Here is a 24,283-nt window from a genome sequence, read left to right as displayed (position 1 = left end):
TCTACAAAATCAAGGTTGTAACCTTAAAGCAACATTGCTCAATGGCAAGAGCATGAACCAATGGTGCACTCACAGGCCTGGTGATTATTACTAGAAAATGTAGACCCCTTATCCAGAACCCCCCAAGCATTCTGGACACCATTTAGCATTTATTATGTGAAAACAATTACAGACATTACAGAGAATACTTTAATATGAATATACACAGTAAACAGATTTTGACGTGAGGAAGAAAATGGCAAAGGCGCCCCCCAAATCTGCCTTTTCTTTACGTATGGTCATAAAGTGCCTTTATTGTAAATTGCCAGCTTTTTAAAAAGGGGTCATGAAAGTTCTGCTCAATCGCAGGGTAACCGATCACTGTTGGACTACAACTCCCAGCATATTGTTAATGCATGAAGCATGCTGGGAACTGCAGCCTTGCAACCCTGGTCAATATTCTACAAACTGCAGGGTCATAGGCTTTAAGGCAGAAAGTATAAGCAGCACCAGGGGTTGGAGGGCGAGTCTTGGGTCTAGTACCAACTGCCAATTCCTTGAAAACTATTGCAATTTATTCTGAACGGATTATTTGTTTGACTGGTTTATCATTGTTTTTCCTAAGAATTTTGAATCCCTGAATTTTAGCCCTGGGTATTTATTTATTTTTTTTTTTTCACATTTCCAGATATTTGCTCTGCTGACGCTGGACACGTTTATAACATTGAAAGTCTGAGGGTCCAGAGCCTGAGGTTCTTTTAACTGATACAGCAGGACTTTTCCTCTTTCTTTGGTTCATACTCCAGGAGATATTCTGGATAGATCTGATGCTTTTCAAACACCACAAAGATAGAAGGATTGAGCAAAGTATCCACACAACTGTCATAGCATTGGGTGGAGCTGCCGGGTTTCATGGGCGGCCGTTTCAGGGTGGAGTTACCCGTCACGTAGTCTCCCACCAGCACCCGCGCCACAAACATCATATTCTTGCCTGTCGATGTGACCGAGTAGTTATGGGAGTAGGAGGCGTCCCTGGCAAAATAACTCCCTGCAGAGAACAGAAAGAAATGTTAATGAGAGGAAGGGTGACTGAAGGTTCCCATCATGCTTTAGCCTGGATAATGCACTGAGGAATGGTGGGACTTGTAGTCCCAGGGTCGCCCTTAAGGAGTACATTTGTACTGGGCCCTGGTCTAAAGGGGCCCCCAGCTGTGCTGCACTTTTCGAAATTAGCTGGGCCCCCTTACAGCGCTGAAGTGATGCCCCTCCGAAAGAGCTGAAGTCCAGAAAGAGCCAAAGAACCAAAGCTGCGATTGGAGCCAAAGCCACGAAAAGACCCAAAGCCACAAAAAGACCTGAAGCTACGAAAAGACTAGAAGCCATGAAAGGGGCCGAATCTGAAGACCCGAAGCTGAGAAAAGACCCGAAGCCACAAAAGAAGCTGAAGACCCGAAGCCACAAAAGAAGCTGAAGACCCGAAGCCACGAAAAGACCCAAAGTCACAAACTGAGCAGAAGCTGAAGACCCGAAGCCACAAAAGAAGCTGAAGACCCGAAGCCACGAAAAGACCCAAAGTCACAAACAGAGCAGAAGCTGAAGACCCGAAGCCACAAAAGAAGCTGAAGACCCGAAGCCACGAAAAGACCCAAAGTCACAAACGGAGCAGAAGCTGAAGACCCGAAGCCACAAAAGAAGCTGAAGACCCGAAGCCACGAAAAGACCCAAAGTCACAAACGGAGCAGAAGCTGAAGACCCGAAGCCACAAAAGAAGCTGAAGACCCGAAGCCACGAAAAGACCCCAAAGTCACAAACGGAGCAGAAGCTGAAGACCCGAAGCCACAAAAGAAGCTGAAGACCCGAAGCCACAAAAGAAGCTGAAGACCCGAAGCCACGAAAAGACCCAAAGTCACAAACAGATCAGAAGCTGAAGACCCGAAGCCACAAAAGAAGCTGAAGACCCGAAGCCACAAAAGAAGCTGAAGACCCGAAGCCACGAAAAGACCCAAAGTCACAAACAGAGCAGAAGCTGAAGACCCGAAGCCACAAAAGAAGCTGAAGACCCGAAGCCACGAAAAGACCCAAAGTCACAAACAGAGCAGAAGCTGAAGACCTGAAGCCACAAAAGAAGCTGAAGACCCGAAGCCACGAAAAGACCCAAAGTCACAAACGGAGCAGAAGTTGAAGACCCGAAACCACAAAAGAAGCTGAAGACCCGAAGCTACGAAAAGACCCAAAGTCACAAACAGAGCCAAAGCTGAAGACCCGAAGCCGCGAAAAGATCCGAAGCCACAAAAGGAGCCGAAGCTGAAGACCCGAAGCCGCAAAAAGATCCGAAGCCACATAAGAAGCCGAAGCTGAAGACCCGAAGCCACGAAAAGACCAGAAACCACAAAAGGAGCCGAAGTTGAAGACCCAAAGAAGCTACGAAATGACCAGAAGCCAAGAAAGGAGCTGAAGCTGAAGGCCCGAAGCCGCGAAAAGACCCGAAGCCACAAAAATAGCCGAAGCTGCGAAAAGACCCCCAAACCTCGAAAGGAGACAAAGAAACCGAAGAAGAACCGACGGGTAAGTTCCACTGAACACCAATGTGTTGTTGTTTTTTTTAAAAAAACTTAAATCCCTGACCACCATTTTTTTCTTACATGTTCTATGGGGCCCCTGACCACCAATGTTTTTTTTTTTTTTTAAACTTTTATGTGGGACCCTGGCCACCAATAAAAAAAAAAGAAAAATTATGGTTAGCTTTGGCGCCAATGTTTTTTTTGTTTTTACTTAGAGGGGGGGCCCTAGCCACCAATGATTTATTTTTTAACTTGTAGAGGGGGGCCTTGACCACCAACTTGTGAGTGAGGGGGTTACCATTTTGGACGTTCTATTGTGGTGTAGGGTGGGTGGCATCTGTGGTGGGGCTTGCAGGCTGGGACCAGGGGGTCCAAGTAATTTTGCTCTACCGGACCCCGTGATTTTTGATGTGGGCCCTGTGTAGTCCAGCAGCATTTGTGTCGAGCAACACTTGGTGGATGGTTTATATCCCCTTTAATTCCTCCAGTGTTGGCGCAAAGCCTACCTTGACCATATACGGTTCCGTTAGTGCCACACACTCGCCAGTCAAAGTTATGGTGGCAGATGGCAATTCGGTGAGACGGGTGGGTCCCGTGGAAGAGCTGCTTCTCGTTCACTCCCTTTCCTGGGTTCACTTTTTGCATCTGAACCTTTTGCCTAAGAAAAGAGGATAGAGATATATTGAGAAGGCTCGGCTTTGGTGGCAGTACTCCCAAAGTGCTTAGAACCTCCCAAGGAGCCACATCTACCACAAATCCATCTTTTTTTGGGGGGCTGACTTATGCTGGACAGGTTGACAAGAGGGGTGGGGGGTACGTACCACTGGTAGACCTCCCAGAGAGACTTGTTCTGGATGCGCTGGATCTTCACTGTTTGGCCAGACATGGTTCTATTAAAGAGGCCAAGGACCCGCGTGTACTCAGGGGAAGACTCAGGGACGGGCACCAACTGTGCGGAGCAACATAAAGTATTATATCAATATCTATATTATATTATCTATATTATAAATTTAGCCCAAATTAAAGAAATTCAGAAATACCTTATATCCGATCTCAGGCAGGGCCGAGGTGTCCCAATCTGATGGGTAATTTCCATTCCTTAGAGGAGAACTGCTTGGTATTTCTTTTATCCTGCAAAAATAAAGACACAGGGAATTAAATTAAAAATCAATTTTTTAATTCCACTTATTCCCTATCTCTCACAAATATAATTTATTACTATATTACAGATGTTAATAATGGAACATGTTTATATTTTATAGTGCGGAATTATGTGGATTAAAAAAGACTTGGTGTCAATAGTAACAGTGTGATAATAGTGTAACTGTGGGATAGCAGGTATAGTAGGGAGAGATGTGTCTATAGTAACAGTGGATAATAGTCTCTGGGAAGGGAGTGTGACTGTGGGATAGCAGGTATAGTAGGGAGAGATGGTGTCTATAGTAACAGTGGGATAATAGTCTCTGGGAAGGGAGTGTGACTGTAGGATAGCAGGTATAGTAGGGAGAGATGGTGCCTATAGTAACAGTGGATAATAGTCTCTGGGAAGGGAGTGTGACTGTGGGATATCAGGTATAGCAGGGAGAGATGGTGCCTATAGTAACAGTGGATAATAGTCTCTGGGAAGGGAGTGTGACTGTGGGATAGCAGGTATAATAGGGAGAGATGTGTCTATAGTAACAGTGGATAATAGTCTCTGGGAAGGGAGTGTGACTGTGGGATAGCAGGTATAGTAGGGAGAGATGGTGCCTATAGTAACAGTGGATAATAGTCTCTGGGAAGGGAGTATAACTGTGGGATAGCAGATATAGTAGGGAGAGATGGTACCTATAGTAACAGTGGATAATAGTCTCTGGGAAGGGAGTGTGACTGTAGGATAGCAGGTATAGTAGGGAGAGATGGTGTCTATAGTAACAGTGGATAATAGTCTCTGGGAAGGGAGTGTGACTGTGGGATAGCAGGTATAGTAGGGAGAGATGGTGTCTATAGTAACAGTGGGATAATAGTCTCTGGGAAGGGAGTGTGACTGTAGGATAGCAGGTATAGTAGGGAGAGATGGTGCCTATAGTAACAGTGGATAATAGTCTCTGGGAAGGGAGTGTGACTGTGGGATATCAGGTATAGCAGGGAGAGATGGTGCCTATAGTAACAGTGGATAATAGTCTCTGGGAAGGGAGTGTGACTGTGGGATAGCAGGTATAGTAGGGAGAGATGGTGTCTATAGTAACAGTGGATAATAGTCTCTGGGAAGGGAGTGTGACTGTGAGATAGCAGGTATAGTAGGGAGAGATGTGTCTATAGTAACAGTGGATAATAGTCTCTGGGAAGGGAGTGTGACTGTGGGATAGCAGGTATAGTAGGGAGAGATGGTGCCTATAGTAACAGTGGATAATAGTCTCTGGGAAGGGAGTGTGACTGTGGGATAGCAGGTATAGTAGGGAGAGATGGTGTCTATAGTAACAGTGGGATAATAGTCTCTGGGAAGGGAGTGTGACTGTAGGATAGCAGGTATAGTAGGGAGAGATGGTGCCTATAGTAACAGTGGATAATAGTCTCTGGGAAGGGAGTGTGACTGTGGGATATCAGGTATAGCAGGGAGAGATGGTGCTATAGTAACAGTGGATAATAGTCTCTGGGAAGGGAGTGTGACTGTGGGATAGCAGGTATAGTAGGGGAGAGATGGTGTCTATAGTAACAGTGGATAATAGTCCTCTGGGAAGGGAGTGTGACTGTGAGATAGCAGGCTATAGTAGGGAGAGATGTGTCTATAGTAACAGTGGATAATAGTCTCTGGGAAGGGAGTGTGACTGTGGATAGCAGGTATAGTAGGGAGAGATGGCTGCCTATAGTAACAGTGGATAATAGTCTCTGGGAAGGGAGTGTGACTGTAGGATAGCAGGTATAGTAGGGAGAGATGGTGCCTATAGTAACAGTGGATAATAGTCTCTGGGAAAGGGAGTGTGGACTGTGGGATAGCAGGTATAGTAGGGAGAGATGGTGCCTATAGTAACAGTGGATAATAGTCTCTGGGAAGGGAGTGTGACTGTGGGATAGCAGGTATAGTAGGGAGAGATGGTGCCTATAGTAACAGTGGATAATAGTCTCTGGGAAGGGAGTGTGACTGTAGGATAGCAGGTATAGTAGGGAGAGATGGTGCCTATAGTAACAGTGGATAATAGTCTCTGGGAAGGGAGTGTGACTGTAGGATAGCAGGTATAGTAGGGAGAGATGGTGCCTATAGTAACAGTGGATAATAGTCTCTGGGAAGGGAGTGTGACTGTGGGATAGCAGGTATAGCAGGGAGAGATGGTGCCTATAGTAACAGTGGATAATAGTCTCTGGGAAGGGAGTGTGACTGTGGGATAGCAGGTATAGTAGGGAGAGATGGTGCCTATAGTAACAGTGGATAATAGTCTCTGGGAAGGGAGTGTGACTGTGGGATAGCAGGTATAGTAGGGAGAGATGGTGCCTAAAGTAACAGTGGATAATAGTCCCCTGTATAGAGGAATAAGATCTGTAGCCCCTTGCGGCTGCTTCATAAAATGTAGTTCAACAACAGCTGATAAATTGTAGTATTAAATGCAAACTGTAAAAGAAGTGAAGAGGAACTAACCAGTTGCTCAGGACACAGCTTTCTCTATACTACAAGCTCACTTACTGCAATTATTGTTAGAAACTAACAGGTGCCACTGCCCCCCCTTCCCCAAAATAACTGTACAACACACTTGTAGTGAGGCCTTGCAACCAATAGTTGTCACTGTTCCCTTGTCAGTTCAGGTGTAATTACAGCTTTTTACCAACAGACGTCCTTACTAACAAAAAAACCCCAAAACAATCCTTATTAGCTTGACAGTTGCAATACACGTGGCAGTGACATGTTCTGGGTGCCAGGAGAAATGACAGTTTGGGCACAGCGCTTCCTGTTGGTTGTTTGGCATAATTACAACTGATATACAGATTCAAGGGCAGATAAAGCTTTCAGAATTGATGTCGTCTTTATAAATGCTAGAGATTGCCCCAGCCCCATTCCGCTCAGCACTTGAGTTGCCAAATGGGGTCCAGATCTGCCCCTCCATGATCCAAATAACAGCCCCAAAGGAGGCCATACACAACGTTATCTGATTATTGGTGAAGTGGCTGTGTATGACCACCGTTAGGGCTGTTATTTGGATCTTGGAGGGGGGGGGTAAACAATGGGGACATCACTCCAATCCCCCCATTTACGGTACTTACGTCCCCCGGAGTTTCTGCACATCTTCACACGACTGGTACTTCGGTCTCCGGCGGATTCGCTTCTGAGTCATGTACGCAATATTTTTCTGAATCATGTCTACAAGACAGACGGGTTTCCCTTTCAGACAACTAATAGGCAACAGACAATCCAAAAATCAACTTAAAGGGGAACAAAACCCTGCCGTGCTACGCTGCACAATGCTACCAGTTGTTGCTGGACTAAAAATTAAAATATCAAGGTTAAAGGATAAGTAAACCTATAATATAAGTGAATGTAAAATTAATGAGTGCTATTCTAAGCAGTTTTGTCAATTACATTCATTATTTATTTTCTTTAATGTGAATGCATTTTGTTCCAAAAGCGCCACCTGCTGGTCAGTTTCTGACCAGTCTGACCACCAAGTAGTCAAGGAAGTTGTCAGGAGAAAGAAAGAGGCTGCTCTGATGTTCTTCTGCTTAGGAAAGATGTGAGAAAGGTTTCTGACAACTTCCTTGACTACTTGGTGGTCAGACTGGTCAGAAACTGACCAGCAGGTGGCGCTGTTGGAACAAAATTCATTCACATTAACAGCACATGTATCCCTTAATATCTTGGAATAAAAAGAAAATAAATAATGAGTGTAAATAACAAAAGTGATTAGAATGGCAATTTCATCAATTTTACATTTGCGTATTTTAAAGGTCTACTTCTCCTTTAAAGAAAGCTTGGCTGGATTTAGATCCCCTTTTAAAGTGATTCCGGCAGTGTCTCTTGAACAGGAAAAAGTTCCTGGGGTGGAACACACTCCTCACCATTGAAACTGATTTCATAGCTTTGACCTCCAGCCTGGAACGGAACCACGGATTTCGGATCAGCAAGATAGATGGACTCCAGGTCCAGTGAGGTTATTGAGGCGCTCACCTGCTTTGTGTTCTGTGGAAAGGAGACAAATCGGATCAGTTGGTAAGAACTCACTCCGGGTTTAGCCTTAGCCATAAGGCCATGATGCCAGACTTGGGGGCAAAGAAGATTCCCAAGAGGCTGGAGGACCCACAGTTCTTCTCATTGGAACATATGAGACTATTCTATTGACCAGTGAAGTCCCACCCTTCTTACTTACGGATTTTCCATACTCAATCCATGTTCCCAGTTCATCCTGCCAGTACCAGATCCACTCCGTGGTCAGGACAAACTCAGGGGATCTCGTGGCTGATGAAGGTGTGGACAATCGGCGGATTTGTATCGGCCCATAGGTCATTGTTGCAAAACTGATCCCAAAGTAACTGCAAAGGTCAGAGATAGGAAATGCCATTTCCTGTACAATGTACACACACAACCTCTGCTTAATGGGCTGGTTCACCTTTACGTTAACCTTTAGTATGTTACAGACTGGCTAATTTTTCAATTGGGCTTCATTTGTTCTTTTTTTTTTATAGTTTTTTAAATGATTCGCCTTCTTCGTCTAACTCTTTAACGCTTTCAAACAGGGGTCACTGACCCCATCTAAAAAAAATCAAACGCTCTGTAAGGCTAAAAATATATTGTTATTGCTACTTTTTATTACTCATCTTTCTCTCCAGGCCCTCCCCTATTTATATTCCAGGCTCTCATTCAAAACAGTGCATGGTTGCTAGGGTAATTTGGGCCCTAGCAACCAGATTTCTGACATTGCAAACTGGAGAGCTGCTGAGTAAAAAGCTAAATAACTCAGAAACCACAAATAATAAAAATTGAAACCCAATTGCAACTTGTCTCAGAATATGAAGCTAAAAGTTCATTTTAAGGTGAACAGCCCGTGGGATAAAAGTCTACCTGTCGTTCTTCGGTTGGCAGAATGCCCTCTCCATTGCATCCATGCTGGTAGCGTCTTGCCACTTGTTGTCCAGTTTCTCCTGCCAGCGGTAGGGCAAATGATAATGCATCTCACTGCATTTGTCTGTAACACAGCAGAGATACAAGATATTTCCCTTAAACAATAAGATAGAAAGGTCCCTCCCAGCTATTGTTGAACTACAACTGTAAGCCTGCTAGTGGCTGCTGGTAGTTGTATTCAGCCGCAGCACCTTACCACTGAACTAGTGTCTACATATAACAGTATAAGTGGTCATGCAGGAACGCAAAGTGACGTCACTTACTCCCAAGCCTGCAGTACTTCCAGATGTGATGGAGACAGATCTCACTATATTCAACAGGCCGGTCGGGTTCCTTCTTAGTAATGTAAACAGGCAAATTCACTGTGGAAAAAAAGAAATAAATGGCTCAATTGAGATAATAAGGAGTTTTGAAGTTTGTAGTGATGTCACAAGTAGCAATCATGCTACAATGCATTTTGCAGAACATCGCCAATTTTACATTGTATCTTAATTTACAGACTGCTCTCCCCTTCCATGGTCTTCCTACTGGTCTCCCCGCTACCCAACCTAAAAAACATGTTCTGCAGCAATTTGCCGCTGTTGCAGGCTGTGAGAAGCTGTGTTGTTGCAACTTCTTAGCATTCGTTTTGGCGATGGTAACAAAGCCTAAACATGTGCAGAAGATGGAGGCCCCCCCGACACCGCCAATATTGGTCGGTTCGGGTTGGGCACATTTGAAGACTAGGAATGACAAACGATAGTAAGGTGGGCATCCCGTGTGAGACTCCTCATATGCCGTCTGTTTGGCCCGATCGAATATAACAATCGACCACTGTAACTTGTTCACAACCTTAGCTCCTGTGCTTAGTAGTAAGGGCAGAGACACGCAGTCAGATTCGGGGAGCTTAATCGGCCGGCGACAAATCGCCTCTTCTTCTGGGCGACTAATCTTCCGGAACTGCCTTCCCCTGCCTCATGAGGAAACTTCTGTCGACTTTGGAGAACGTAACGATCCGAGTGCCATCCCGACGGCGATTTACATTCTAGACGTTGGAAAGGCAGTTTGTGGGAGATTAGTCGCCCCAAAGAAGAGGAGATTTGTCGCCGGGCGACTATTCTCCTCGAATCTGAGCGTGTGTCTCTGCCCTTAGGGAGTAAGTGATTATAGCAAGGAAAGGCAACCTGAGCTTAAACGCATAAAAAAAAAAAAAAATCAAATATTTGTTTTTGCAACAGTCCTCACAGCCAAACATTTGCACAGGCCGTGCCCACGTAGCCCAAGACAACAAGAGGGTTGCACCGTGCTTGTTTAGGGATGTAGTGCTGCCCAAAATGAATGCTGTAGCACCAGTATTTATGTACATACCTGGACTGCTGGTAGTAGAGCTGACTCCATATGTATAACTAGTGGTTGCAGACATGCCAGTGGTAGTAGAGTTGACTTTCTGTGCCACAGATGTAGAACTAGTGGTTGCAGACATGCCAGTGGTAGTAGAGTTGACCTTTTGCGCCACAGATGTAGAGCCAGTGGTTGCAGACATGCCAATGGTAGTAGAGTTGACTTTCTGTGCCACAGATGTAGAGCCAGTGGTTGCAGACATGCCAATGGTAGTAGAGTTGACTTTCTGTGCCACAGATGTAGAGCCATTGGTTGCAGACATGCTAGGATTGGTGGTGGTGGTGGGGTTAACTCCAGATGTAGAACTAGAGGTTGCAGACATGCCAGTGGCAGTAGAGTTGACTTTCTGTGCCACAGATGTAGGACTAGTGGTTGCAGACATGCCAGTGGTAGTAGAGTTGACTTTCTGTGCCACAGATGTAGAACTAGTGGTTGCAGACATGCCAGTGGTAGTAGAGTTGACCTTTTGCGCCACAGATGTAGAGCCAGTGGTTGCAGAGATGCTAGGATTAGTGGTGGTCGTGTTGACTCCATATGTATAACTAGTGGTTGCAGACATGCCAGTGGTAGTAGAGTTGACTTTCTGTGCCACAGATGTAGAGCCAATGGTTGCAGACATGCCAGGATTGGTGGTGGTGTAGTTGATCTTCTCCACTGATGTGGTAGTAGGGGTTGTGTACATGCCAAGTATGCTGGTGGTGGAGTTGTATTTCCGTTCAGTAGTAGATGTGGGGAATGGAGCCACATGGCTGTTTGGACTGATGATGTTAGAGTTGAGCTTCTGCTGCACAGTCACAGTGTTGGTGAGTCTGTGGTTATTTGGAGGGATGACCGCAGATTTGGTTTTCTGTGTCTTCAATACGGAAGCAGCCGGGACATAGTTTTCCTGACTGCTGTTGACTTTCTGCCCACTGTATATTGGTAAATCATTTATATTCAGTGATCTTGTTCTCGGTGGTATTTCGAGTAGTGGATATGGGGTGGGCTGGCATGTTGAGAAAAATGTCATAGACACAGCAGATGACATTGGCGCAAATTCATCTTGTTTGTCTCCCGAATGTGGATCAAATACTCCATCATCATCATCACCATCTAATTCATCGGGTGTACTGCACCGACTGTCACCCCTCCCTGGGGTACTTTGGCTTCTGGACCCTCTAGCGAGACGGTGCCCTAATAAATGCAGAAATTACGGAGTCATTTATATGTGATCAAACCATCTATGGAGATAAACCCCCTAATAATAATAATATTGCTCATCTTATCATTTCTCTGAACATAGACATACCTGGTATATTTTTAAAGGGGTTGTTCACTTTTGAGTTAACGTTTACGACGTAGAGAGGGAAACTCAGACAATTTGCAGTTGGTTTTCATTGTTATTATTTGTGGTTGTTGAGTTATTTAGCAGCTCTAGAGTTTGCGATTTCAGCGATCTGGTTGCTAGGGTCCGAATTACCCTAGCGACCATGCATTGATATGAATAACAGACTGGAATATGAATAGGAGAGGCCTATTTGTACTTGATATTATATTGAGCTATAGCAGAATTTCCAGTTGGACAACATTCTTCGGTGATTCATATTATAAACGATATCCTTATAATCGGTGCATTGTGACATCAGAGGACGTCATTATAACAAAGGAAAAGTCAAACCGCACATTCATAAAACTAAAAGTCAAACATAGCAGCCCGGGGGGGGGGACAACGATCACGTAAAATAATGCGCCCAATGGAAACCTATTGGACAAGAACCAGGCCAACTTGGTCATCAACCAACAGGGTCTTCAGATCTGCCCAATAGACACTTGGCCCATTGTCAGCCATAGAAACGTAAAAATAAAATTTGTTGGCACGAATTTGCGGCAAATTTCCTAGTTTCTCCGCTGGTGAATAAATTTTGCGAATTTGATGGAAATTTTGACTTTAACGCAAGCATCAGCTTGGACGCGGGCGTCAATTTCCGATTTTCAAGATTTTTCATGAAAATGACAGTTTTTCACGATTTTTTCGTGGAAATGTCAGATTTTCACAATTTTTTCAGGAAAATGTCAGAATTTCACAATTTTTTCGGGAAACTTTCCGATTTCATGATTTTTCCACTAATTTTTCACGGGAGAAATTCGCCCATCACTACTATGAGCAGTAAACCAAAAAGTGGTTTAAAAGTTCAAATACATTAATTAGGACAATTCGGGTGAAGGCCTAACGCGTTTCGTGCCTATTGGGCATCTTACTCAAAGCCTATGATAGACCCAGTCAAACCCCGAGTCTATGTGCCTCACTCATTTGTCCTTTATGAACATGGTGCTGCCAAGTAGAAGAGAAATAAGAGTGGACGGCCGGGTGCAAAGTGCAAAATAAAATAAAGGTGAACTGTGCCCGTATTTTGTACTTTGCCCCAACTGGATAAATGTCTCAGTTAATCAGCTGCTGCTGCTGCATTGTATCAGGAATCAGATATAGACTTATAAAACCCAGGACTGTGTATCAGGAAGTTGGTAAGAATGACAATATAAATAAAGATACACGGATTTAAAAACACAACGTCAACATTGAAGCCAAACTCATTTTTAAAGGAAACTCAAAATCACTGGCAAAGTGCGGCACCGCAATATTGTTATAAATCACTTTGCATTGGCTGTATTAAGTAATAAATTATAGTCCCAACTAATGTGCACGGACATTGAGTAACTTGTCTTAATATCTAACTGTAACATCACAGAATATAAGGGATAATGTACCCCCTACTGTAAATGATAAGGATATTAGAAGTCACTGAGGGGTTGTTCTGTGACCATATAAAGGCACAAGGCTGCAGGCTGAGTTATACAGGGAACTCTGAGTATCACTCATGTATTATAAGGGATAATGTACCCCCTATTGTAAATGATAAGGATATTAGAAGTCACTGAGGGGTTGTTCTGTGACCATATAAAGACACAAGTCTGCAGGCTGAGTTATACAGGGAACTCTGAGTATCACTCATGTATTATAAGGGATAATGTACCCCCTACTGTAAATGATAAGGATATTAGAAGTCACTGAGGGGTTGTTCTGTGACCATATAAAGACACAAGTCTGCAGGCTGAGTTATACAGGGAACTCTGAGTATCACTCATGTATTATAAGGGATAATGTACCCCCTACTGTAAATGATAAGGATATTAGAAGTCACTGAGGGGTTGTTCTGTGACCATATAAAGGCACAAGGCTGCAGGCTGAGTTATACAGGGAACTCTGAGTATCACTCATGTATTATAAGGGATAATGTACCCCCTACTGTAAATGATAAGGATATTAGAAGTCACTGAGGGGTTGTTCTGTGACCATATAAAGGCACAAGGCTGCAGGCTGAGTTATACAGGGAACTCTGAGTATCACTCATGTATTATAAGGGATAATGTACCCCCTACTGTAAATGATAAGGATATTAGAAGTCACTGAGGGGTTGTTCTGTGACCATATAAAGACACAAGGCTGCAGGCTGAGTTATACAGGGAACTCTGAGTATCACTCATGTATTGTAAGGAATAATATACCTTTTAAATTTCACAATACCCTTTTCTATAATATATATATATATATGACCAAAATATAGATCCATAAATTACGAGTAAAGTTAACCAGTACCTGGCCTGCCTCGCATTTTCTGGGTTTTGCCCCGCCCCCGCCCCCGTCCCCTGCCTCTGCCTCTCCGTGCTCCCGAGGGGCCACACTGTTCTCCATCTTTAGCCTGCGCCTTCCGCATATTGACCGCCTCGTTGCACTTGATAACACAAAGCATCTGGAAGTTTTCAATGGACACAAGGGAACGGCAGCTCTGCTTCTTTATATAGTCTACGCTGGATTCCAGGAGGCAGTGGGAGTGTCTGCAGTTTTGCCGGCTGCACTCGCCACGAGTGAAATAACCGCAGACATGGAGCCGAGAGCAGCCGTTTTCTCGGTCACAACTGGCATGCAGATATTTTAAACACACCTAAAGAGAAAAAAAAACAAGCCATAAGTTTTATTATGCGCTTTATCCCTTGCAATAAAACATAATATAATTGTGCGTTTATTAGTGAAAGGGGAAATATATGATTATGGTCACAGTTATGAAAACCCACCAATCAGGCTGTTCCTAAAGCCTCCAATCACTCCCTCCTGAGTGTGAGTATGAGTGTGAGTATGAGTAGGCCCAGCTTGTATGTTCTGTAACAATGTAAAGTCCCGGGTATTCATTGTATTATAATGACGATACAACGGAGAGCAAGTTACTCGCATTTCATAAATGTGACTCATACAAGAAGCAGTCGTTGGACTTTGTTCCCTGCATTATAGTCCAGATAATGATGTTTATCTTGCAACTGTCATAAATATAAATGCTCTACAAGCTCAAAACGCTGGGTGAGATATTCCCAACAGAAGCTATTCCCCGTCAACAATTTAGATAAGCACATTATTCTCCATAAAGCAGGACAGGACTGGATAGGATCTGTGCAGGCACTGGGACAGAATGTTCTGTTATACAGATAGCTAGAATCTCAGCTGCCATAAAGCAGGACAGGACTGCTGCTTACAATGGGGATCAGATAGGATCTGTGCAGCCACTGGGACAGAATGTTCTGTTATACAGATAGCTAGAATCTCAGCTGCCATAAAGCAGGACAGGACTGCTGCTTACAATGGGGATCAGATAGGATCTGTGCAGCCACTGGGACAGAATGTCCTGTTATACAGATAGCTAGAATCTCAGCTGCCATAAAGCAGGACAGGACTGCTGCTTACAATGGGGATCAGATAGGATCTGTGCAGCCACTGGGACAGAATGTTCTGTTATACAGATAGCTAGAATCTCAGCTGCCATAAAGCAGGGTAGGACTGCTGCTTACAATGGGGATCAGATAGGATCTGTGCAGCCACTGGGACAGAATGTTCTGTTATACAGATAGCTAGAATCTCAGCTGCCATAAAGCAGGACAGGACTGCTGCTTACAATGGGGATCAGATAGGATCTGTGCAGCCACTGGGACAGAATGTTCTGTTATACAGATAGCTAGAATCTCAGCTGCCATAAAGCAGGACAGGACTGCTGCTTACAATGGGGATCAGATAGGATCTGTGCAGCCACTGGGACAGAATGTTCTGTTATACAGATAGCTAGAATCTCAGCTGCCATAAAGCAGGACAGGACTGCTGCTTACAATGGGGATCAGATAGGATCTGTGCAGCCACTGGGACAGAATGTTCTGTTATACAGATAGCTAGAATCTCAGCTGCCATAAAGCAGGACAGGACTGCTGCTTACAATGGGGATCAGATAGGATCTGTGCAGCCACTGGGACAGAATGTCCTGTTATACAGATAGCTAGAATCTCAGCTGCCATAAAGCAGGACAGGACTGCTGCTTACAATGGGGATCAGATAGGATCTGTGCAGCCACTGGGACAGAATGTTCTGTTATACAGATAGCTAGAATCTCAGCTGCCATAAAGCAGGGTAGGACTGCTGCTTACAATGGGGATCAGATAGGATCTGTGCAGCCACTGGGACAGAATGTTCTGTTATACAGATAGCTAGAATCTCAGCTGCCATAAAGCAGGACAGGACTGCTGCTTACAATGGGGATCAGATAGGATCTGTGCAGCCACTGGGACAGAATGCTCTGTTATACAGATAGCTAGAATCTCAGCTGCCATAAAACAGGGTAGGACTGCTGCTTACAATGGGGTTTCCACTATCACGATATCTCGTGGGTCAGAAAGTCACAGGTAAGTTACACCATATAGAGCTGATAGATGTTGAGTATGAATTTTGTTCATTATTTGCAAATTCGTCCTCCAGTTCTCTTACCTCAGGCAGAAGTGAATGATCATTCTGTAGAAGAAGGACTTTCAGCCCATCATCATTAAATCCATAATTCTCGTGCGCTTTCAGCACGGCCTTGTTATGTTCTGAGTCGGTGTCGTGAGAAAACTTGCAGTGAGCCCTGAGAGAAGAAGAGAAACCCATTTCAGTACTAACTGAGTAAAACCAGCAGCAAAGGGAAAAAACACAATAATCAATCATCTTGTCAACAGAATGAGAATTTACTACTTCTTTATCATGCTGAGAAATACTGGAAGTACCAAAAGGCTGAGACAGACTGAATATTCATGTTAGGCCTCTGGTGTCTGTATATGAGGAGTGGAACTATAACCCCCTTATTTCACATGAGTGCAATGAATAGGGGCTTGTGATGCACATACTGTTACTGCCTAGGATTTAATCAGGAAATATCTATGGGTTGTGCTTTTTCTGACACAAAACAAAACAATTAAACCAGTTTTACTTGTCTGGTCACTTCTGGTTCTAAACAGCAGATGAAAAGCTGATACAACTTGACCAGTCCACTGAGAAGCCCCTGGTAATGATTTGCTGCTGCTTCGAATTTGTTTGTTTGTTCAAAGATAGACAAGGAGCTCTACAAATATACACTGTTTATAAAAGGAGCGAGGAAGGCACCAATTGGCCTACTCACACCATGCTATACAATCCTAATGGTATACTATCATCTGGGAAGGGAGTGTGACTGTGGGATAGCAGGTATAGTAGGGAGAGATGGTGCCTATAGTAACAGTGGATAATAGTCTCTGGGAAGGGAGTGTGACTGTAGGATAGCAGTATAGTAGGGAGAGATGGTGTCTATAGTAACAGTGGATAATAGTCTCTGGGAAGGGAGTGTGACTGTGGGATAGTAGTTATAGTAGGGAGAGATGGTGTCTATAGTAACAGTGGATAATAGTCTCTGGGAAGGGAGTGTGACTGTGGGATAGCAGGTATAGTAGGGAGAGATGGTGTCTATAGTAACAGTGGATAATAGTCTCTGGGAAGGGAGTGTGACTGTGGGATAGCAGGTATAGTAGGGAGAGATGTGTCTATAGTAACAGTGGATAATAGTCTCTGGGAAGGGAGTGTGACTGTGGGATAGCAGGTATAGTAGGGAGAGATGTGTCTATAGTAACAGTGGGATAATAGTCTCTGGGAAGGGAGTGTGACTGTGGGATAGCAGGTATAGTAGGGAGAGATGGTGTCTATAGTAACAGTGGATAATAGTCTCTGGGAAGGGAGTGTGACTGTGGGATAGCAGGTATAGTAGGGAGAGATGGTGTCTATAGTAACAGTGGATAATAGTCTCTGGGAAGGGAGTGTGACTGTGGGATAGCAGGTATAGTAGGGAGAGATGGTGTCTATAGTAACAGTGGGATAATAGTCTCTGGGAAGGGAGTGTGACTGTGGGGTAGCAGGTATAGTAGGGAGAGATGGTGCCTATAGTAACAGTGGATAATAGTCTCTGGGAAGGGAGTGTGACTGTGGGGTAGCAGGTATAGTAGGGAGAGATAGTGCCTATAGTAACAGTGGATAATAGTCTCTGGGAAGGGAGTGTGACTGTGGGATAGCAGGTATAGTAGGGAGAGATGGTGTCTATAGTAACAGTGGATAATAGTCTCTGGGAAGGGAGTGTGACTGTGGGATAGCAGGTATAGTAGGGAGAGATGGTGCCTATAGTAACAGTGGATAATAGTCTCTGGGAAGGGAGTGTGACTGTGGGATAGCAGGTATAGTAGGGAGAGATGGTGTCTATAGTAACAGTGGATAATAGTCTCTGGGAAGGGAGTGTGACTGTGGGATAGCAGGTATAGTAGGGAGAGATGTGTCTATAGTAACAGTGGATAATAGTCTCTGGGAAGGGAGTGTGACTGTGGGATAGCAGGTATAGTAGGGAGAGATGGTGTCTATAGTAACAGTGGATAATAGTCTCTGGGAAGGGAGTGTGACTGCGGGATAGCAGGTATAGTAGGGAGAGATGGTGTCTATAGTAACAGTGGATAATAGTCTCTGGGAAGGGAGTGTGACTGTGGGATAGCAGGTATAGTAGGGAGAGATGGTGCCTATAGTAACAGTAGATAATAGTCTCTGGGAAGGGAGTGTGACTGTGGGATAGCAGGTATAGTAGGGAGAGATGGTGTCTATAGTAACAGTGGATAATAGTCTCTGGGAAGGGAGTGTGACTGTGGGATAGCAGGTATAGTAGGGAGAGATGGTGCCTATAGTAACAGTGGATAATAGTCTCTGGGAAGGGACTGAGGCTGTAACAAACAGGGGAAAGGGGGAAAGGGGGAAAAATACAAGATTCCTCTGCACTCAACCCATTATCAATATATTTAAGACAGAGACATTTGTGCTACTGCTACTGAAAAATGCCTTACCCTTTAAACAAAACAGGGATTGTTTGTCCATATATTACAATATATTTAAGCTGAACAACTACGTCCCACTCATCCCATATCTGGCCAGTCCTACACTCAAACTTGCATCTGAATTATGACAAACTCTATTGCTTCATTATACATTTTACAAAGGGACTAAGTTCAACTCGCAACTTACTTGCTGCTTTCAAAGTAAAACTCCCAAATAAAGGGGCTGGGGCTGTATCATATTGTACATCCACTGAGGATACCTGTTAGATACATAGTATGTAGAAAAAAGCATTGAGCCTGAACACTTCTTTACTCTAAGTACTACTAGCCCATTACTAGCCCATTACTAACCCTTGTAAGTACTTGATTCAGCACAGCTGTTAATGTGGAAATTAAATGATTAACCCTTTACTATCTTCTAATCAGCCCATTCCTGTTATTTTTACATTTGCCAACTTACTCTCAATAGTAACAGATACACATCACTTGCTGTGGGTAGAATTGGCAGTTACTAGCACTTTACTCTGGCCACTTACTGCCCCAGTGACTCACCTCCTGGAGGTCCAGCATTTTCCCAGCAAGTAGCGGCGACAAAGATGCAGCTTGTCGCACGGCTCCTCTTCTTCTTCGTCTTTCAGGTACCGGGGACAGATGCGCAGGGAAGTCCGGGCCAGAACCAGATCGTCCGATACCGAGAAGCGAAGCGGCTCCTCTTGGAGAATCTGATCGATCTGTTCGGGCGGCAGTTGCAGGAGGTCGCCCAGTTGGGAGCGGCGCAGGCGACCCTCATGGTTACACAGGAGGTTGATGAGGAAGGAGCTGACGCTGGGGTCGGACATGGCTCTGCTGATACCGAGGAAACCTGCGCCGCCTTTAGTCTCCCGAGCGCCTTCTACTGGGTCCGGCCAGGGCGAGAAACGAAACTGAAACAGGGGGCGGGGCCTGACAGGTTTATTCCCTCGCGCACGGAAATAGAAAAATAATTCTAAACCCATTAAATTCCGGTGCCAATGGGACAATGATATTGTGAGTCTTTATATGACACAGAGTTTTATATACTGGGGGTTACTGTGCCCTAATGTTATGTGATGTGTGAGCTGGGGGTCGGGGAGGGGGTCGGGCAAGAAGTCTCTATTGTTTTGAGCTACTCTACCCCCCCTTGTGCATCATATGAGGATCACACCGACAGCAACAATGACCAACAAGTCAATGCAGTTAAATCTGCCCAATACCCAATACCAGGCCACATATCTGCCCAATACCCAATACCAGGCCACATATCTGCCCAATACCCAATACCAGGCCATATATCTGCCCAATACTCAATACCAGGCCACATATCTGCCCAATACTCAATACCAGGCCACATATCTGCCCAATACCCAATACTAGGCCACATATCTGCCCAATACCAGGCCACATATCTGCCCAATACCCAATACCAGGCCACATATCTGCCCAATACTCAATACCAGGCCACATATCTGCCCAATACCCAATACCAGGCCACATATCTGCCCAATACCCAATACCAGGCCATATATCTGCCCAATACTCAATACCAGGCCACATATCTGCCCAATACCAGGCCACATATCTGCCCAATACTCAATACCAGGCCACATATCTGCCCAATACCAGGCCACATATCTGCCCAATACCCAATACCAGGCCACATATCTGCCCAATACCCAATACCAGGCCACATATCTGCCCAATACCAGGCCACATATCTGCCCAATACCCAATACCAGGCCACATATCTGCCCAATACCCAATACCAGGCTACATATCTGCCCAATACTCAATACCAGGCCACATATCTGCCCAATACCAGGCCACATATCTGCCCAATACTCAATACCAGGCCACATATCTGCCCAATACTCAATACCAGGCCACATATCTGCCCAATACCAGGCCACATATCTGCCCAATACTCAATACCAGGCTACATATCTGCCCAATACTCAATACCAGGCCACATATCTGCCCAATACCAGGCCACATATCTGCCCAATACTCAATACCAGGCTACATATCTGCCCAATACTCAATACCAGGCCACATATCTGCCCAATACTCAATACCAGGCCACATATCTGCCCAATACCCAATACTAGGCCACATATCTGCCCAATACCAGGCCACATATCTGCCCAATACCCAATACTAGGCCACATATCTGCCCAATACCAAGCCACATATCTGCCCAATACTCAATACCAGGCCACATATCTGCCCAATACCCAATACAAGGCCACATATCTGCCCAATACTAGGCCACATCTCTGCCCAATACCCAATACCAGGCCACATATCTGCCCAATACCCAATAAAACGCAATATATTTGCCCAATCCTCAATATCAGGCCACATATCTACAGGCAAGTCTGCCGGAGGGCCCCATAGACAATCAGATAAACTGCAGACACAGACCGAGGGAGCTGAATTAGGATATTAAAGGGGTTGTCCACCTTCCAAACACTTTTTCAATTCAGTTGTTTTCAGATTGTTCTCCATAAACAAAGACTTTTTTCAATCACTTTCCATCTTTAATTTTTTTACCGTTTTTTTCCAAAATCTAAATTTAAAGTTTAATGTCTGTGTTTCTGGTGTTTGAGTCTGACAGCTCAGTAATTCAGGCGCAGCCTTTGAACTCTTACAATTTTGCAACATTAAGGCCTCAAGCACACGGGCAGATTCAGGGAGATTTAGTCGCCTGGCGACTAATCGCCTCTTCTGCGGGGCAACAATCTCCCCGAGACTTACACTTCAGTATTAGAAGAACGGTAAAGTGATTGAAAAAAGTGTTTATTTCTGGTAATCTATCTTAAACCAGCTGAACTGAAGAAAGTGTATGATGGCAAACAACCCCTTTAAATGGGTGGTTCATCTTTAAGTTAACTTTTACTATGTAATAGAATGGCCAGTTCTAAGCAACTTTTCCGATGGTCTTCATTATTAGTTTGTTATAGTTTTTGAATTCCTTGCCAGAGAAAAAGATTAGGGTAGGGTTTTTTGTACAAATATACGAGGTGCACGTAGACATGGGAATGATTCATCACCTGGAAAGGGAGAGGTCCAGTCCTTCTCTTTGTATCACATGAATCGAAGTTTTTATGCCTATAAATAAGTGTGAGACGTCAAACGCGTCAAGCTGAGTTTTATTAGTGTCCAATAAAGATGAACATCGGAATCGAATACAAGCGTCCGGTGGTCTCAAGGAGCGCACCTCCCCGACCCCTTTGTTGGTTCTCCCCTTGCTACGGACTCGGAAGATTGGATTATAATTAGTCTTGGGGCATGTCCTTCCCCTGATTTTATGTTTAGGGGTTTTTTTTTTGTGGTCCCACCGATATTTGCACATATGTATGATTTTAAAATTTTTCGGTCATGCTTTCATCCATCACCCTAAAGTGCAGGGCAGGGTCGGACTAGGGGGCCCAGGGCCCAGGGGGGCTGCTGTCACAGGGCCCCCCTCCCAGCAGTCCCGGGGACCCCTCCTGACCTCCAGCCCACTGACCGCCTCCACTAAAACTCTGTTTGCGCACACGTGTGTAAAAGAAGTAACACCAATGCCAAAAGACACGACGTGGCAACATCAATAACTTTTCTGAGGCAGCTGGGGGAGCAGTCTGGGCCGGCAGGGGCCAATGAGGGCTGGGGCCCACCAGGTTTTTTCCTGGTGTCCGTCGGCCCAGTCTGACCCTGGTGCAGGGGTTCCAAAACACTCATCAACCCCCAAGCCAAAGGTTCAGAAGGCATCAAGAGCCGGTGGGCCCACCTTCTCCAAAGTTAGGGGGAGTTAGGGTTGTCTTCAGATTCTCCTTCACTTGTGTTCCGCTGAACTTCCCCCAGAGTAGAGTAGAACCACATTGTTAAACCCTCGATTCGCAACCTGCATATTTACCCGACTGGACCCTCTACACAACCCGCAAGTATCTTATTCGCAACCCGGACCTGCGACCTGCTGACCATCAAGAATCAGGAAGTGCTGTCATTGTAAACCGGTAGTGACATCATATGAAGTAGGCGTGATCAGAAAAAGAGTAAAACTTGCTATTGAGAATACCTGCGACCTGACCCACAAATCAGAAGAACCGCCGACCCGCACAGTGCCGGACCAGGCGCCCAAAGCAACCCGACCGACTACATCGCCCCCTTCTGAAGTGCGCGCACAGGCAATCAAGCACACAAGCCGATCGTGCATGCGCGTGCGCAGAAGAGTGCCTGTCTAGGAAGACAGCGATTGCTGCTACAGGCGGGAAAAGAAGCGGCTGAACTAGGCGCAAGGCACAGAAGAGGTACGGTGCCTGGCACCCCGCCACTAGGCACGTGCCTCTTCTGCCTTCTCCTAGTTCCGGCCCTGGACCCGCGTCTATACCCGCTCCCAAAACTTCTACCTGCAACCCACAGGGTACCGCATTTTATTGCAGGCAGGTTCGGACTGGGGGCCCCCCCAGTTGAACCAGCACAACACTTGTGTGCACATTCGCGGGCGCGCACAGTGTTTTTGCTGCAACTTCCGACAAAGGAAGGTTATAGCATTAAGAAACCTTGGCATCGTGCGGAACTGGACCGGCGGGGCCCACATGGGCCAGGGACCCATCGGGTTTTTCCCCGTTGTCCCGCCGGGCCCACTCCGGCCCTGTATGCAGGTAATCTGCAGGTTCCTGATCCGCTGCAGGACTCCAAAAACCTTGGGCAGAACCCAAAAGGAGTACTGTGTCCCTTCAAGAAAAACATCTATGTACTGTATGTGCAAATATTCGTTTCCTTTCTCCTCTGCCCCGGCCTTTTTCTATACAGTCCCCATGTGACATCACAATGCGGCGAATATGTTGTGTCACAGTTAAAAATAGATCACCCTTAGTCACCGTCTCCTAGTCAACCCCCTGTAACTCCGCCCACAGGCTCTCCCTGCCTGTACACAAACAGCACAGGGGTTGGAATATGCAAATCAGCTACATTTTTGATGCTTTTCTATGAAAAAGATATTTATTATTATATTTGTATATCTGGTATGAGCTGGTGCTGCGCTTTAGTGAGGCTTGGTATAGTGAATAGCTGTGTCCTGGTGCATGCTGGGAGATTCCTTTCCACTAAAAGAAAAGAAAGATTTTCACGCACAGCCCGACGGGCGCTTGTTCCAGTGTATCAGTAAGACTATACTTTCAGGGATCATTTCTATAGGTTGTACCTGGTGAAATGTGCTCGAAAGTGTCTGAACTCACAAACCACGAGGAAGAGCGTCAGTGTTCTCTCCTGAGCGTGAAGTGAGCTCTCAGTGCTGCTTCATTGTGGCTGCTGTTTGCTATTGATGAACGTTCTGCTCCCCTTTATTATTGGGGAGATGGAGGGAGAGAACACAAGCTGAGTGGTTTCTTAATACTTGTTCAAAAATAGAAAATTTGTGATTGCTACAATGTTATTTTCTACTCTGCTGTTTCCTGTTTTGTTTCATATTTACACCACTGTCTGGTTGCTAGGGTGTTGGATGCTAGCAACCAGATAGCTGCTGAACAAACAGCTAAAAAAAAAAAAAGGACAAGTTGCAGTAACTGTGGCCCTGACACATAATTCTGAATTATTATAAGTACAAGTATTATCACTACAGCTTGTTAGAATGACCTTGCTCTCAGCAATCAGAGCGACATTAAGACTTCCTAAAAAAAAAAACACAAGAATTTTTTCTTTATCGGGTTATTGTGCAGTGGGTCCCAAGTTACACCACTGTGGGGGTCCGGGGGATTTAAGAAACAATGAATAATCAGCAGTCTCCATCTAGCGACACATATTAATTAGCTTTACACACCAATTTGCCATTAAGTGTTCATTTTTTTATTTATTGTGATTTTTTAATTATTATGCTTTATGTTCAGTGTCGGAATGGGGTTTCCTGGGCCCACAGTCTGAAGGCCCCCCTTGCGACCTCAGGGGTCCCCCTCCCAGTGTCTATCTCCAGGGGTCATATCTACTCCCCCATTAGGCTGGCCCCTAAAGTGAAACACAAGAAGCAGCAGTTCGGGTCTGCAGTTTGGAAGTTGGGAGG

At 45.0% G+C, this 24,283-nt stretch overlaps 1 protein-coding gene and 1 non-coding gene across 6 annotated transcripts; one reads left to right on the top strand and one right to left on the bottom strand.

Moving 5' to 3' along the window:
- Positions 1-175: 175 nt before the first annotated feature.
- On the bottom strand, positions 176-19,167 carry LOC108712252 (protein mono-ADP-ribosyltransferase PARP12). Of its 5 annotated transcripts, none has more exons than XM_041587902.1 (14): positions 18,781-19,167; positions 15,842-15,977; positions 13,640-13,985; positions 10,245-11,178; positions 9,973-10,184; positions 8,889-8,987; positions 8,566-8,689; positions 7,874-8,036; positions 7,566-7,686; positions 6,774-6,870; positions 3,581-3,671; positions 3,362-3,489; positions 3,047-3,198; positions 176-1,027 (listed from the first exon to the last, which is right to left on the bottom strand). In XM_041587902.1, exons 1-14 carry the CDS (start codon positions 19,065-19,067, stop codon positions 738-740), a joined length of 3,180 nt encoding a protein of 1,059 aa, XP_041443836.1. In that variant the 5' UTR covers positions 19,068-19,167; the 3' UTR covers positions 176-737. The 5 variants fall into 5 exon arrangements, with proteins under 5 accessions (XP_041443836.1, XP_041443837.1, XP_041443839.1 ...); XM_041587903.1 differs by having other exon boundaries at positions 9,973-10,145; positions 10,266-11,178; XM_041587905.1 differs by having other exon boundaries at positions 9,973-10,085; positions 10,446-11,178.
- A 4,226-nt stretch (positions 19,168-23,393) lies between these two features.
- Positions 23,394-23,613, top strand: LOC121402302. The gene has a single exon (XR_005966728.1). It is a non-coding gene; the product is annotated as a small nucleolar RNA U3 (small nucleolar RNA).
- Positions 23,614-24,283: the final 670 nt, after the last annotated feature.

Source organism: Xenopus laevis, chromosome 3S (genome assembly GCF_017654675.1).
Source record: "Xenopus laevis strain J_2021 chromosome 3S, Xenopus_laevis_v10.1, whole genome shotgun sequence".
NCBI lineage: Eukaryota > Metazoa > Chordata > Amphibia > Anura > Pipidae > Xenopus > Xenopus laevis.
This window is presented reverse-complemented; position numbering and strand designations above follow the sequence as displayed.